Below are 16,644 nucleotides of genomic sequence, written 5' to 3'. Positions count from 1 at the left end.
AAAAAAATTTATATTTTTTAACGGAGGGAGTAAAATTTTATTAAAATTAAAAAATGACTAAATAATAATCTTTTTATTAAACCTAACCAAATACAAATAATTTTTAATTTTTACAAATTGTTGATAAAATAAAACTTGCTATAAAACTCTCACCAATTAAATATCACTTTTTTAAGCATCATCAAAAACCTTTGGAATAACCCAAAAGCAACTTAACAGTGGAGTCCACTTTAGACACCTCAATATAATAATAAGAGAAAATTTTAGCGAACGACTCTTGATCAGAGATAATAAAAAAAAAACATATGAATTTCTGAATTTTACTAAAGGACTCGAGATAGAAATTTTGTCAAATTGGTAACAGAAATAATAAATTGCCCTTATTTAAATGAACAATATAAATGACTTATTTGTCTCATACTATATGTTATTCATTTACTTATAACATTCATTAGTAAACGAACAATATACAGTATGAAACAAACAAGTTGTCTTATCATAAACCAACATTTGAAATAAAATTAAATAAAACTAGGGTTATGAACAAGTAAAATAAGAAAACGAACAATGTTTTATGAGTAAATGAACAATATACAGAATGAAAAACCAACAATCGTTTATATTGTTTTTTTAAATTAGGACAATTGGTTATTTCATCACAAATTTAACAAAAAAATTATGTACGAGTCCTTTAGTAAAAATTTTAAAAATTTAAAATTCTCTCTTTTTATTATCTTCAATTAAGGGTCCCTTACTGAAATTTTTCCTAATAATAAACAACCCAAGTAATAATTATAATTATTTATTAAAATTTTAATTTAGAAAAGTGCTATTTAATAAAAACTAACAAGTGACAGAAAAAAATGGGCTGGAGTTTTATAACAGTAAGAACGTTTGGTTATTACATATTTGCCCTCGCAACGATTTTTAGCCTTTTTAGAGCTTGCTTTGATATGAATCTCATAGACTTTTTTTAAAACTCATTAATTTGGATCAAATTCAACGAGTTAGCCTTAACTCATCTAAAAAAAAATTAAAATCAACCACAAAAAAATTATATTTTTTAACATTCAACTTATTCAGGCAAGCTTAGATAGCCCTAGAAAAAATTTGGGACAGAGACCAATTGGATTATTTATTAAAAATAATATATTTTAAAATCTATCTAATATAATAAATATTAATTAGTTCTTTAATTTTTATTATTTTTATACTATAAAAAATAAAAATAAAAAAAAATATTTTCATAGTTTTACTGGTTATAATCAATAAAATATCTCAAAATAATATTTAAAATATATGTTAATATTGATTTTATATTTTAATTTTTAAGACCCAATTATTTTTTTTAAAAAAATTTGAGTTTATACATCATTTAAGTATACAAAAAATATTATTTTTTATTTTTATAAAATAAGATAATTAATTTTAAAGTAAAAATTAAATAAAAATAATTTAATAATAAAATTCGTGCACGTATGATTTCTCGGCTCTACTTAGATAAATATAATAAATAGAGTAATATTTTTGGATGATTATTTAGGTATTGTCCACGCGAGACTTGGTTAAAAATAAGAATAAACTAAAATAAGTATCCCTCATATGCAAGAATTAAAAAATATAAAAAGTTTAAAAAAATAATTAAAAAAATAATATTTTACCCTCATAATTAAATAGTTTTATTTTATATAATACAATGATTACTATTTTTCTTATATTTTTAAAAACTAAAAGCAAAGTTTATTCAAAAGTTATTAAAAACTTTAAACTAATCGAGGAAATGATTTTAAGTTAGTGGTATAACCGTGATTAAATTGAGATCAATTTAATCATAATTAAAATAATTTAATTTAATTAAAATATATAAAATATTTATATATGACCATAATAAGAACAGTATTTAAACAATAAGACATTAATTTATAAGTAAACAAAACATTCATGAATAAATTACATGTAATACAATAAAAAAGTAATAGAGTTACTTAAGTATAAAGTTGATAAGTTATCATTTTTTCTTTCATTCTTTTTTTTATGCTCAACAGAATTATTAAAAAAATTAAAATTGATTCAAAAAATGAAGGAAGGAAAAATATTTTTAAAAAGTTTTGAATATTCAAGCCAATATGAATAAGCTCGAAGTTGTTAACATCAAGTTTAGCTATATGAATTTTTTAAATAAAGTAAGATACTTTAAATTCAATCTGACTAAACCTGACCCACTTGAGTTATCAACTCTACTTACTCCATCCTTGTCTCGCGAGACCAAACGTTTGGCAAATTCTACAAGCAGAAGTTAGGAGTGTTCAGTCTGGAGCCATCCCGACTGGCCCGGTATCGTCCTGGTCATATCGGGACGGGTCTTGTCTCGACCCGAAAATAATCGGGACGAGACACAGGATTACCATCGGGACGTCCCGTCCCGTCCTAAATATTATATATATATTATTTTTTATTTTAAATATATTAATTATATTAATATAATTTATACTTATATTAATTATATCAATTATAATTTAATACTTGCAATTTTTATTTAAAACTAAACTTTTTTTATATTGATAATTTTAATGGTATGGAGTAAACATGACGATATCTTTCTTTATAATATATTAATTATATTAATATAATTTACTCTTATATTTATCTATTTAATAACTTTTATTTATAACATATTTCTTGATTATTTTTAGAAGAGTAATTAGCTTAGTACATCTTTATTAAAGTAGAAGAACAATAATTTGATGTTGTATTTGACTTGCATGTTATTGCTAATCTTATAACATAAAGATCACTTATATTTGTTATTATAATATGTAGTTGTGATTAATATAATTCAATAACTAATTTTAAATTATTATTATTTATGTGCTTGTGTTGTTTTGATTTTAAACTTAATGAATTATATAATTTAAAATTTTAATGAATATTACCCAGATCTTTTTTTGATATTATTTCATTTATCGAAACGACGAGACGTCTCAATCTTGTCCCGGTCCCGTCCCGACTCTTAATGGGACAAGACGACTTTCGAGACGGGACAGGACACGAGACCAAAATTTAATCTTGATCTTTATTTCAAGATAGGACATGAAACGAGGTGTCCCAATTCCATCCCATCTCATGAACACCCCTAGTAGAAGTGATGTTTTCAAAGTTGAAGTGGATTTTTTTTTTTTTTTTTTGCTAAACTAAAAGTGTATGATTCCATTTTATCTAATGGAAGCAGTGAATGTGGAGGGGTTACCTGGGATGCATATAGTAATTGGATCAATGGCTTTAGCAAGAAAGTTATTAATTTTCCATCAGTAATCCCGGAACTCCTTGCAATTGTTAATGGCCTGAATCTGTGTCGGGCGATTTGCCAAGTGTGGATATTTGTTGTGACACTATAGAATCCATTGTCTGTTATCAAAGGTTGGGAGGAGAGCCCTGCCCATTTAAATATATTGTTGATGACACTCATCTTTCGTATCATAGGAATTTGGAGTTCAACTATTCTCCAACAATTATGCTGATCTTTTAGCTAAAATGTCACATAGCTTAGATGTTAATTCCTGAACCTTTAATCACCCCCACCTCTGGTGCAAGAGGCGGAGGATGATGAAAGAAACTAACTAGGTAATACCCCTCATGTAAACTGAGTTATGAATGCATTTTTCAGTCAAAAAAAAAACATAACTGCTCTCACATTACTCTCTGATTAAAATGGGGGGAAAAAAAAGAAACTCAGTATGTGAATGTACAGAATTCTTCACAAGTAATATTATTTGTTTAAGAACCAATAATCCTTTTATCTAAATTGTGTATCCGAAAAGAAAAAATTACGTCACGATAATATAAAAGCACATTGCAAAGTACACATTCAGGCTCAGTAAAGCGGTTGCAAGGAGCCTAAAAAAACTCAGCACGGCATAGCAGGTTGCGTAAGAAGGGCCTACATGTTCATGGGCTCAGGACTAGGAGAGCTAAGAATGTCCAACAGAGAATTCTGTGGCTCCAGCTCCTCATGCCACAGAGGAAGTTTGTCCCCTGGGTAAAAGTTCCTAGTCACTCCTTCCGAATTTATCTACAGAAAAAAACATGGATAACGATTCCGAGGTTTCAGAGTGTAGAAAAGCTGAAAGTAATCATAAAACGAAAGGATCTTAGATATAACTATTTTATATTTTTACTATCGCATTGTTCACTTAAAATATAACAAAATGTGAGTAATACAAGTCACAGAAAATCAAAAAAATAAATCACCCAACGTCTTATCAGAGTCTTTGTTTTATATTGATAAGCATATAACTTCTGAGATGGAAAATAATAATAAGTGAATATCACTTATATATGAAAACTTCACAACAGTTTATGTTATTTATTATCGGAAAATCAAATAATAATCATTCGGATAAAGGGACCTGCTAAGAGTTGCATGTGGCATTTTTCATCACCAAATAAAAAAGAAGAGGGAAGAAAATACTAACAATCACAGTGCGTATAACACCACCACTTGCACCATCACGTGCGATAGCCAGTGAAACTGCTTTTCTTACTAATTCCTGTCATTAGAACACAAAGATAGCCATTGGCAATAAAACTACAGACATAATCACCAAAAACAAAAGAATTAAATTGTGCGAGTTCCCAAATCATAAATGACAAGATGACTAACTTAATAATGACTCCGAAATCCTTTCTAATTGTCATATTTGGCTCTTAGCTTTACAGTGTGGTTTTGGTCTCTGATCTGGGTCGAGTTATAAATTCATTGAAGAAAGTTTCACAACTTCAATTTTCATTATTAAAACAGGTTTAGCGTTTTCCTAGTAAGTGACAGCAATTGCCCTATATCATCATGCATCCATGACATCTTAATGCTAAAGTATTCTTTCTTTTCCGCTTCTCTTCTTGCCTACATCTTTGCAGTTACAGGGGAGATAAATGACCACACACCGCTCAGTCAACTATCTGGTGCTCGTTGATGGACTTTTGGCCAAGCATTTTCATGAATACGCAGCAATTTGGGGCAAGAAAGCAACAAGATATTGCCCTGTTTGGGTCATTAATTTTCATTCGTACATTGCAGCTACGATGTGTTCTTAAAGGACTAATATTGCCATTTGGTGACATCGCAAAGTCCACATTGAAGACCACGCTCATGATGTCGAACCAACAATAGAACCCCAGACAAGAATGTACATTTTCCTAAGCTCCTGTGCTCTCCTACCCTCAAATAGGTTGTACCTCTACAAGAGCATGAATATCTGTTTGTCTGCTTCCTAGGCATGAAGAATTGGTCCTTTAATCTTTATAAATCTCCATAAATAAGAATGACAAGGTAAAAAGCATGGCTAAGGAATGATGGTCAAGTGTCTCATTGTCCCAGTTAATCTCCAATCCATGGCCTAAATCCATGGTCGTTCCCTTCTCTAAAACTCCAAGGATGAAGGGAATAAGAGAGAGAAGGAAAATAAAAGGACAAAAGCAAGGAAGAATATTCGAATATTAGGATCCTACACAGACACAAAGAAATGCCAGGTATGTAATTTCCATCATTTAGGTTGATGGATCCAATAGATTAATAAAAGAGAGGAGGTTTGAACCAAGGGGGGTCATAATTGAACCAAATAAAACTTTTGGGGCAAAATCAATAATTGGCTCAAACTTTAGGAACCAAGACATTATTTCAGCTTATTCATTAATTTAGTTTTAGGCAGGCACTGGCAAGAACCAACACCCATACCTCTGCTTCATCCCTGGTCATCCCTTCTTTCCATGCTTGGTCAAAAAACCCATACAAGTAACTTGAGCCAGAACCTGTCAAACACATCATATAAACCATAGCTGGATTAAAAATATTCTAAGCATCCAACCAAAAATCAATACTTGACATGGAAAAGGAATTAAAGGAAGATGTATACAATATGAAAAACGCCACACACAAAAATATCATACACAATTGTGAACAAGGATGTTTCAACTTGATATATATATATATATATAAAAGACATGCAAAACGATAGATTCAAACATTCAAAAGGCAAGAATTTCAAAACCAACAATCTCTGCCAGAAAAGTCCATCACACGAGTGTGATCAGCAATACATAAAATACACTTCAGTAAGGGATCATACTATCAGAATTTTCATATTATGAACTACAATTGAAATAGCTTCAACTATCATGAACTAAACAAGTAACTATACCATTTCAAATGATGATAATGAATCAAGGTATAACAGGTGCCATGTGTGTAACTGCATAAGCACATGCATGCACAGATAGTGATGATAATTGCATTCAATCACAATGCTAATGCTAAACTACCTCCAATAGCAAAAGGTTGCTGTACTATCGTTCCCCCCAAAGGAATTCCATAAATTTGTCCCCCTTCATATTTGTCCCATCCACCAACAATTAAGCCAGTCTCTAAAAAGTTCTGTCAATGAAAATAGATTTTCAGTAAAACCTGATGGATAAAACAGCTTATGGATTCAAGATGCTATATGAAGGTAAGAACTTCATCAATGTAACGTAAAGTTGTTTCAATACTATAAATACGTTTCCAACTCATCTAGGTGCCCCAAATCCTTATTGCTTAGGCAGTTATGCTATAGTTAATCGGCACTTACAGATAAATACTGCAAAAAGATAACAGCTATCGTCAAGTGCATTGTTTTCAAGAATTTCTCTATTACTTCATCCGAAACTTAACACATTGTCTGACATCACAATTTCTATCACAATGTCACAAGAAATGTAATAATCAGATTATTCATTATACTCAATAACATTATGAGGCAGCATTTATGACTGTAATAAACATCATTCTAAATATCAGGAAAGGCACTTGATCACGTGTTTTTCCCCATTGAATCATAAAACAGCATCCCACACACCTCAAGGAAAAACACGCTCGCATGCATGCAACAGCAGCAGCAACAACAGAAGGCCAGATGCCTTCTTGTAAGAAACATAAAATCTTTGAACAAAAATGAATGCAAGAGAGTCAAAATAATTCATTGGCAATATGAATATTATATTGTAAATTTCTTATGAAGGAAGAAAAATTTTGATCCACTAATGGCAGCAATCAGCCAAGTCAAATCTTGCAAGAAACTCAGCAATATAGTTCCAAAAAATAATAATAATAAAAAACTTAAAATTGAACCTTGTTGTTATAAGATAGAAGGCGGACAAGGTTAGCAGCCACTTTGACAGTAGCTGGTTGTCCAAGCTGTATTCTGTACAGAAAGGAAACTAGTGATGAGAAAACCTTGGCTAGACTTGAACAAAATTGAAATAAGCAAAGGTTCGGCAATCAATAAAAACAATAACATAAGAGTATATCAGTTTGAGGAACAATGCATAAAACATACGTTAAAAATAACAACACTAATAACAGCCTGAGACTCCAAGAGTGCAAGAGTAACGTTATCCAACTTTAAAGGAAACATTTCATGCAATAAGAAACTCAAACAGGCCATAGAGGAAAGGAGCCTCCAAAGCAGCTAACTTAAATAATGTTTGTTAATCCATATAACCCAGGAAGCCAAGACTTTATTTCAAATTTCACAATATTCTATTAGTATAATAGGAGTTAGGGCCACTGACGTGTGTTGGTGAAGGAAGTAGCGGACATAATCAGACACTATCTGCGAATCTGCAGCCTGAAAAAATATATATACATATATATATAAATATATAAATCATTCTTCAAGAATGAAGAACCAGAATCATAATTAGAAATTAGAACGAAAAGAATGAGAGAAGATAACACTGGATCACTCAATTCCATATCTTCCCCCAGATGTTAACATCTATAAACTTAAGGTCCTGGGGCAAAGCATAAAAAGTAGAAACAGATTGTATAGAATAATGAGGATCTAAGACATTATTAACATTCTTGAATTACCAAAATCACAGTCATCCACCAACATATCAATTTTATCAAAGCCTTGCCTAGGTAAAACTGGTTAATCATAGTGCTAAACCCTCAAAATGTTTAAATCGCATCTGCTTGATAAGAATCATATGGTTGTTCAATAATAATATGACGAGCGCATAGCTTTTGTAAACAACCATATAATTCCTGTCACCTTATTGTTAGAAAATATACACTTGTTGCGTCTTGTTCAGTGAATTTGATAGTAAGAATATATGAAACCGCATACAGTCCAGTCTTGATTGAACACAGCAAACCAAGTAGAATCCAAGAAGAAGGAGTAAATGAAGCAAAACGTAAATAACAAATCAACCAACAAAAATAAATAGTAAGAGAGGTGAAATAGGAAGAATGCTACCGATCCAGAGCGACAAACATAGACATTATCTGTCAGTTGTGTGATTTTGTCAGAAGCCCGATTAGCAACGTATACTCCTGCAGAAGGGGTGGTAAGAAATGGAAGGAACACTCAGCCCCAAAAATGACAAGTGAAGGAAAACTCATATTAAGAACAAAATTTTCAAGTGTTTATTAAAAGAGAAATGGGGAAAAAAAATTCCCCTGATTAGCTACTATATCGCAATCGATGGAAAAAGGCCCGACAGGGGCAAAGGGAGAACGTATCGCTGCAAACATCAGGCAAAATTCATGACAAGTTAAGGATACTATGAACATGAATTTGAATTTATAGCTGGGCAACCCCAGATTCTCAGACAAGCCATCATATCAACCCCAAACTCAACTAATTTGCTTACCGCTACTGCAACTAAAAAATAGAATATGAAGATTTAAAAAAAAATGCAGTGCATGAGCGTACCGGTGCTGGTTCGGGAGTCAGCGCCGAGAACAACGCCACCATTGTAAGTGACACCGACGATTGTCGTCCCCATGGAATGAGGGGCGTTGAAATCTAGGCTGTGATCCATGCTTAGCCCCAGAGCAACAGACGAAGAAGAAGAATAAGAGGTTAAACCGCGCGAAGCCCTAACACCAAGACTGAGATCGAGACGCCACTCTCCAGAAACGATGATAACAGCAAAAGGAGCAAAACAAAACCCCATTCATTGTCATAGGGCCTTAACTTGCTGTCCAAGTTTAGGGCAAAAAGAAAAAGAAAAAGACTTTTCCTTCTAAATAATTAAATAGATGGATAGATTGAGGGCTTGATTATTTAATTTTTAAAAATAAAAAAATTATTTAGATAAGTATTTTTTATTTAATTTTTAAGTTATTTTGTTTTATTTTTAAAATTTTTAAAATATTTTATATTTGATTATTTAAAATTTTATTTTTTTTTACTATCATCAACTACTTATAACCATTATTATGAATCTATTTTTTTAATTTTAAAATTATTTTTAAATTAACATAACTAAATGGATTTCATTTTATTTTATTTTAAAAAATAATTTTAAAAACTATATTATAAGACATTTTTTAAAAATAAAAAATAGAGATAGAAACAAAACATGTCTTAACTTTGACCACGTTGTCTGTTTTTCTGTGCTTTTAATAACATTGAGTTGGAAGTAATCTGGAATTGATGGGTCTGATTATTAAGAATTTAATTTATAACTAACAAAAGGAAATGGAGAGGTGATTTTAGTGAGTTCAATTATAAAAAAATAAATTTTATTAAACACTCTCTACTGCTATAACACTCTCTAATCTTCTTAAAAACAAGAGCTGATGGTTACTTGAATGAGATGCGCTCTCCAGTTTCAATGGTAAGACATTTTTTTAAGCCAAACTTAGTTTAAAATATGAGACATTTACAAAATTATTTTATCTAGATTTACTCTTATATTGATTAATATGGGCATCAAAAATATGATCTAATTAAATATTTGTCTCTCATCATAATAAATGGTTATAGATAAAAAAAAAGGAAAAACATTTTTTCATAAAAAAAAATTTACTTTTACTTATGGGTAAAAAATAATTGAAAATATCAACTTAGATGGAGTAATATGATAACAAATTCTCAAAAATCTTTACTCGTTGTTGCTTCACCCGTTTCGTACTGAAGCATTTTTATCACGCGTACCTCCACAAAAAATAGTTAACTGGCTGAGCTAATTTTATCATTATTTAATACCAATTTTTAATATTTATTTCAATGATCATGTTTAAAACAAGTAATTTTAACATAATCCCAAGAGCATTTTTTTTTTTTTAATCAATACATGCTTTGCTTGTGCGTGTCAAGGAAAAAAAGTACTAATGATATAGTTTGATATAAATTTAAAAAAAAATACAATCTTTAATTCCTATAATTTTATCGAGTTTTACTTTTAATTTTTATAATTTTTTTTAATATTTTTAATTTTTAGAGAGACTAAAGCCATTGAAAAGATAAAAACTATAAAAATATATAAAATAAAAGTCACTCAATTTTTTTAAAACTATAAAAATTAAAAATATTAAAAAAACTATAAGACTAAAAATAAAACCTTATGAAACTATACGGGTTAAAAATTATTTTCCTCAAATTTTATTGCATATATTAATTATACACAGATTAATAAAAATCATCTATTGGATGTTAAATCAGTCGTAAAACCATTTGTAAAACATGAATTGACACATTAGTCTTATTACTGTTGATACAATATTCGGTGTGCTAACTGTCAACTTTGCGGGGCAACTGAAAATTAGTCTTGCAGGAATTGCGAGTCTCAAGTCACTTCATATCACACAATGATGTGATGAGATAAGCAGGGTGGCAGCAAGCGTTATGCGAAACCCCATCTAGTATTTCTATCGCTGTAGAATGATACATACCACCATAATCTCACAGTTTTGACGTCATAGTTATAAATAGATAGAAACAGAACATCTTCGACTAATTACACCCACCACCAGAAGGTGGGTTAGCCTGACCTAAACCACTAAACGGACCTAAGCAACATGTCAAGGGAATGGCCGCAAGTAGGATAAGCTAACGAACCTAATCAAGGAAACAAGGAGCAGTTAAGTTTTGTATTTGATTGTATTCGGTGCTATAGTATAAGCTATTTAACCAATAGAACCCCCCCCCCCTCTTAATTTTTTTGCAAGGTTCTAGAATCTAATATGCCTTTAGGCTCCAATACCACGTTGGGTTTAGTATGTGATTATGCTTGGAGCTATTCAATATAGCTAAATAGTTCGAGTTAGTTGGTTAGACTTCGGCTAGTTGAGGATGGAGTAGAACTGGAACTGCTCTACATTGTAAAAGAGAGAGGCTTGGTAGAAGAAAATAGAGTGGTTAGTGGCTCTGCGATGTGAAGAGTTAAACTAGGAAATGAATCAGCAATCACGAGGAGTCGAGGGCAATGGGTTCTGGAAGTGCGTGCAGTCAAAGGGCAGGTATAGGATCGTGAGGGTATGGGAGTAGTCCTGGCCCACCCAACTTGTCCTTGGCTACTACATGGTCCATATCTTCAATTACCTTCCTCACTTCATTTGCAAGTTCTATGACCATGTCATCCTCATGGCCTGCATATCAAGATTCCCAAAACTCATCAAATAGGCATATAGACCAACAAAAGGCTTATAATTTTATATGCAAATTATGTTCCCCCTTTTGCATGCAGACAGAGGGTTATTACTGCAAGCACTAGAACAGAGATGAGAAAAACTCACCAATATCATACATGGCCTTTTCTAGAAGGAAAATATAGTCCCTGTTGTTTCCGCAAGGGCCACAAGCAGTTGCTATTTGCCTGAATGATCTCCAGATATTAGATAAACCAGAAAGAAAAGGATACCCTTTGCACATAAACGGCGGAAACTACTGCAATATACCTAGCCATGTCACCCAGTGGGGCAGATCCCAGGTAGAATTGGTTTGATTTGTCTGGTGTGGATGTGAATCTGGATTATAGAAATGAGTCTGTCAGTAAATTCGCATTCGGAACAGACCAATGGCGTGAGATTTTAACTGGGTCCAGTTGAAGATAAAGAAATAAAACTGAGAGGCAATGCTAAATAACTTACACCATCGCTCCAGTTAAAGCGGGGTGCAGTGTATCAGTTTCCTATAAAAGATCACAAATTAGCACCAGTTCTAATTTCTAAATCTAAATAATAATAATAATAATAATGTAGTTAAGAATTCATGATTGCTAAATTATTGAAAACCTCACCTTGTAGAAATCTACAAGAGTCTTCTGATCATATTCGCATTCCCTTTGCTCCAAATACTGCATCAAACAGCAGAATGTGAGAGAGGGGGGATGATGTTATGAGAGTAAATAACTGAATCAATTCATTAAAAAATGTTGACATTATCGTAATGCCTACAACCACATTTATTTCATGCGAGAAGATGAACAACCAAGAGTTCATTCTGGAGATTGCATCAATGAAAACAAATACCTGCATTGCCAATTTTTCCCTTTCAGGGCCTCCGCGAACACAATAAGCAGCACCCCACTGTAATGAGATCAAAGAGCTCATAAAAAGGGTGGGGGGGGAACAAAAGCCACTCTTAACCGTAGAGTAATATAATAGATCCTTACGCAACGAGCCCCTTCTTTCTCTTCCAATGCGCAAATCCTTGCAGGGTTTTTAGGTGTACCTCGGTGATCAATGCATGCTGCAGCAAGTAAATGACATGTCTAAGCAATGGTAAAAGCTGAATAAGATTATCATGACATGATAAATACCTTGAGAGCCTTACCTAGATCAAAGACACGTCTGTAGCCCTTTATGAAGCCAATGATTTTCTCATCATATTCAAATCCTGGGTTCCACACAAGTGAACCATAGCCAAAAACCCAAAACACCATGGCTGTAAACTTCTGAGGAAGAATCCACTGTCAATGAAACACAACTCACCAGCATGAATGAAGATAAATTTTATGCAGATGATAAGTACATTTGATCTTTCACGGGAACTGATTTAATTTAAAAGTAATTTGAATAAAAAGAAAATTTGCACTTCAGCATAAAAAGTCCCGACTCCACTCAAGCAGCGTTCAAACGCAAAATACAGACTTTCTACAACCCCGAATTCAGCTTCCAATTTCCACGGCACTTCAATCGAACTCCTTCCCTCGGCCACCAAGAGTAAAGGCATGTGAAGCAGTAACGTATACGACAAAACAAAACGCAAAGCAAATTGGTACTGTTCACAATAGCGCCTAAGCTAAAAAATTCATAGTCAAATAGGCTGACCGCACGAAAAGGGAAGGGAATGACTTGAGGTAAAGCATTAATTTTATATAAGCATTATAGGGGGAAACTCAACTAGTTGCTCAATCAGGTATTAGCTATTTTCCCTGACATGTTCACGCATAAAAATGGGGATTATTCCCCACATTTTTGCCGTCTTCTTCCTGCCCGTTAAGCGGTACAAAAATAGAATGAATAACCACCATTGCGTGCCTCCTTAGATACTGAATAACGCGATGCAGAAACAAACGGAAAACGAAGATGCAACATTTTAAAATAAAATTAAAAAAAAAACAGCGGATTCTTACCGGAAGAAAGAAAGTGCTAGAACAATCTCCGTTGGATCTAAAAGACTGGACGAGAGGTCGTGATGGCGAAAAAGAGAGAAACAATGAGCGGAATGCTAATCAATTAGGGTTTAGCTTGCAAGATTGGGTTGTGATTGTTTCCCTCTTCCCCTCTCTCTCCCCCCTTTGGATCGGTTGTTGCACGGACAGGTGATGAGGTGAGGCATTGGAGGGAGAGGGCTTTCGATTTAGTAGTGCGCCAAACGTGCCATGATTCATGCGACCTGCATGCCTTGCCTTGCTATATTGCATGTCACATCTAATGAAATCTAATACTATGTTTGCCCCCCAAAAAAAAAAAATCAGATCTAATAATCAATTAATCAATGATGTAATCATCCAACAGTTACTTCCTTCGGCACTTTTTATAAATCTTTGGCAAGTTTTTGGTGCTTTGTACAAGTTATTTTTTTCTTAATTTCTGTAAGCTTTGTCTACAATTGTAAAACTACCCTCCCTCGAATTCTAAAAAAAAATTATAATATTCTAATTTAAAAAAAAAACTTTTCCCACATAATAAATCACTCTTTTTAAAATGTAGGGACAAAATTAAGAAGTAACTTATTTTTAAAATAATTTTACTATTCTAATTAACTCATTTTAATTTTAGAAAGTTAATCAAAAGTAACTTAAAAAAAGGATCAGATAGATATAACCGAGTGTCATCTTAATAATTAATGATAATTAATTCAAATTCAGAATTGATAGCTAATTAGACTCTCTGTTTTTTTTTTTTTTTTGGGTGGGCGTCTGGGTGGCATGTTGGAGAGAATTCGAGACTAATTATACTATGCATGATAGGGAGAATGCATACTAATTATCTTACATTGATGATTTCCTATTCCTCCACGTCATTAGAAAATAGACAGATCTAGTGGTGCTGGCTTTGTATGATTCCTTTTTTTTTTTTTTTGCCCCCGGGGGAAATTGAATAATTGTGGAAATGCTAGCATTGAAGAAGGATGGACAGAGAGAATAGGAAGAAAGAAGTGATGTGGACTTGTCGCGTGCGATTCAATGTGGTGGCCACAGCCCGGGAGTGCATAAAGTCGGGGAAAAAAAACAAGAAGGAAGAAATTGATTTTGATTCATTGAACCTGGACATAAAGAGTTATATTACATTTGCGCTTGTCCAGGAGAATTGGAGCTTGGAGTTCAGGAATACTAAAACAGTGCAACAATGGTCAAGTTTCTTGGAGGGAATCGAATCAAGGTGTGAAAACGTGGAGAACATATGCTTAGCAGCAATGGAGAAAAGGAACAGACAAGGAGAATCGAGTTCCAGATAAGTTGGAATTCTTTCTTCCTTGGTTGAGAATATTTTGAGGTGACGGGCTGAGATAAGGAAGGTCCGAGACCAAGTATAGGAAGAGATGGGAATCGCCTCTTCGGGCAACTTCATGGGAGTTGATCACTGTTCACAACGGTCGAAGCTGAGAGTTGCAAGAAAGTTGGGGTCAGTTGCCAGCGCCCAGAGCACAAAAAGATTTCCCTGACAGTGATTCCTCGCACATGTTTGTTTGAGCATCTCAAAAATAATATGTAAAATCATCTACTCTAATGAAGATGTTGCTGCTAGAGATATTGCCTTTATGTGCATCCAACACATAATTTGTGGCCACGGCTTCTAAAAGAAATTTGACCACATGTCCTCTTGAGGTCAAATGCTCTATTTGGCATGTCGTGTTAGATGTTAAGAATTGAAATTGAGATAGAGTAGTCATATCTTTAACATGTTTAGTATAAATTATTCACTAAATCTTGAGATTACTTAGATCCATTTATATAAAAATACTCAAACCCATTACCCCCTTAGTATTATAAAATTAATCTTAAGATTGAAATTTTAATGACTAAAATATTCTCTTTAAAAAAATACCTAGATTGCTTGTGCTCCTCCTCTGTCAACCTCAACCTTGCAAATGTTGCAACAAGTTTGCCTACATGTAACTCCGGCACTAACACAAAGGAGGAGGAAGTCATTGAGATTGTTTCAACAAATGTGAAGGAGCAAAAATCAAAGAGAGACGCAGAGCATCAACAAAGAAGGAGATGGAAGAAGAAGAAAGATCGGAGTCAGAGATGTCATCGACTTCTTTAGATCTACCACATTCAAACTTGAAATTGAATAAAGTTTCAAAATTGGGTTCAGGTTGTTGAAGATGCTTTGCTTCGGCTTTTTAATATTTGCCACATTCCAACTCACTTTTGCATTCTTTGTATTTCAAGCATTCAAACTAAAACTGAAGTTGCGCTACCATGGTGATTTGTCCTGAGCTAGGTCACATTTTTTTAAGTGTAAGGGGTATTATAGTCTTTTCATAATTTATGTTTAATTATAAAATAAAATAGAAATAAGTATTCACTAAAAGTATTACTCTATGTCAAATATAATTTTAAAGTCTTGTCCTCACTCCCACCCCACTACCAATGCTAGCACTAGTGCCAATTCCAATTTCTTTAAATTGAAGCCTGCATAACAAACAGAGCTATAGATCACAAGCCAAGTGGTTTCATCAAGAAGTGAGCTGGGTTGGACTTGATCACATTGATGGACCTATAAACGCAAATGGTACTACTTATAATGGAATCATTTGCAATAATCAAGGTAACCAGGTTAAAAGTTTCTTGAATAATTGCTATTGAATTTTATGAATTCTTAAAGGCTTAAAACTTTGATGGGACAAGAAGTTTGCTAAAATTAATATTTTCTTATATTCACTTAAAGGTTAAAGCCATGTTACTCATTTAACATAACTTCTTAAATAACCATTCTCTTCACAATATTACTAACAGTATTTTGTTATGAAAGAACCGAACAATTATATTTAACTATACATTTAAAAAAACAATTAATTATGTTCATTCACTTGCTCGCCACATTATTAGCATCAACTCTGACACAAGAACTTTAGAATTTCTAGGGCCTGCATGCAAATCCTTTTGAATTTTAATATGAATAGATGTATTTTCTTGCATGATTTTCCATGACTTTATATTAAAATAAATAATAATAATTGCCACACTTGTCGCGTTTATATATAACTCAATTATTTGGGTACACGTGTTGTTTTCCTTCCCAACCCCCCCCCCCCCCAAAAAAAAAATTATATAGAGCAAGCAAGTGCTCATGAGATAAGGGCGGAGCCAAACGTATAACTTACCGCTACCAATTAAGAGTGCGTATCGTGCCATTAACCTTTG

General features: G+C 32.8%; 2 protein-coding genes across 2 annotated transcripts; both read right to left on the bottom strand.

The window, feature by feature from the left end:
- Positions 1-3,737: 3,737 nt before the first annotated feature.
- LOC129299139 (proteasome subunit beta type-6) lies at positions 3,738-9,009 on the bottom strand. Its single transcript, XM_054937589.1, has 8 exons — positions 8,751-9,009; positions 8,292-8,368; positions 7,603-7,658; positions 7,160-7,232; positions 6,316-6,427; positions 5,732-5,805; positions 4,473-4,547; positions 3,738-4,069 (listed from the first exon to the last, which is right to left on the bottom strand). The coding sequence occupies exons 1-8, from the start codon at positions 8,992-8,994 to the stop codon at positions 3,938-3,940; spliced, it is 843 nt and encodes a 280-aa protein (XP_054793564.1). The 5' UTR covers positions 8,995-9,009; the 3' UTR covers positions 3,738-3,937.
- A 1,578-nt stretch (positions 9,010-10,587) lies between these two features.
- Positions 10,588-13,714, bottom strand: LOC129299142 (gamma-glutamylcyclotransferase 2-2-like). Its single transcript, XM_054937594.1, has 9 exons — positions 13,402-13,714; positions 12,600-12,735; positions 12,439-12,515; positions 12,296-12,352; positions 12,064-12,120; positions 11,915-11,955; positions 11,723-11,791; positions 11,561-11,640; positions 10,588-11,413 (listed from the first exon to the last, which is right to left on the bottom strand). The coding sequence occupies exons 2-9, from the start codon at positions 12,706-12,708 to the stop codon at positions 11,274-11,276; spliced, it is 630 nt and encodes a 209-aa protein (XP_054793569.1). The 5' UTR covers positions 12,709-12,735; positions 13,402-13,714; the 3' UTR covers positions 10,588-11,273.
- Between the last annotated feature and the right edge of the window lie 2,930 nt (positions 13,715-16,644).

This window comes from Prosopis cineraria, unplaced genomic scaffold (genome assembly GCF_029017545.1).
Source record: "Prosopis cineraria cultivar Desert tree isolate PC_DT_omini unplaced genomic scaffold, ASM2901754v1 PC1048, whole genome shotgun sequence".
NCBI lineage: Eukaryota > Viridiplantae > Streptophyta > Magnoliopsida > Fabales > Fabaceae > Prosopis > Prosopis cineraria.
The sequence above is the reverse complement of the archived record's forward strand: the minus strand, read 5'-3'. Positions and strand labels throughout refer to the sequence as shown.

Excerpts from the sequence above, each read along its gene's own strand:
- LOC129299142 (XM_054937594.1), bottom strand. The coding sequence starts at position 12,708 with ATGGTGTTTTGGGTTTTTGGCTATGGTTCACTTGTGTGGAACCCAGGA. Across the intron at positions 12,353-12,438 it reads AGAAAGAAGGGGCTCGTTGC|TGGGGTGCTGCTTATTGTGT; the intron begins GTAAGGATCTAT and ends ATCTCATTACAG. Across the intron at positions 11,641-11,722 it reads CCACTGGGTGACATGGCTAG|GCAAATAGCAACTGCTTGTG; the intron begins GTATATTGCAGT and ends GAGATCATTCAG.
- LOC129299139 (XM_054937589.1), bottom strand. The coding sequence starts at position 8,994 with ATGGGGTTTTGTTTTGCTCCTTTTGCTGTTATCATCGTTTCTGGAGAG. Across the intron at positions 6,428-7,159 it reads TTCTATCTTATAACAACAAG|AACTTTTTAGAGACTGGCTT; the intron begins GTTCAATTTTAA and ends TTTCATTGACAG. Across the intron at positions 4,548-5,731 it reads TGACCAGGGATGAAGCAGAG|GAATTAGTAAGAAAAGCAGT; the intron begins GTATGGGTGTTG and ends TTCTAATGACAG.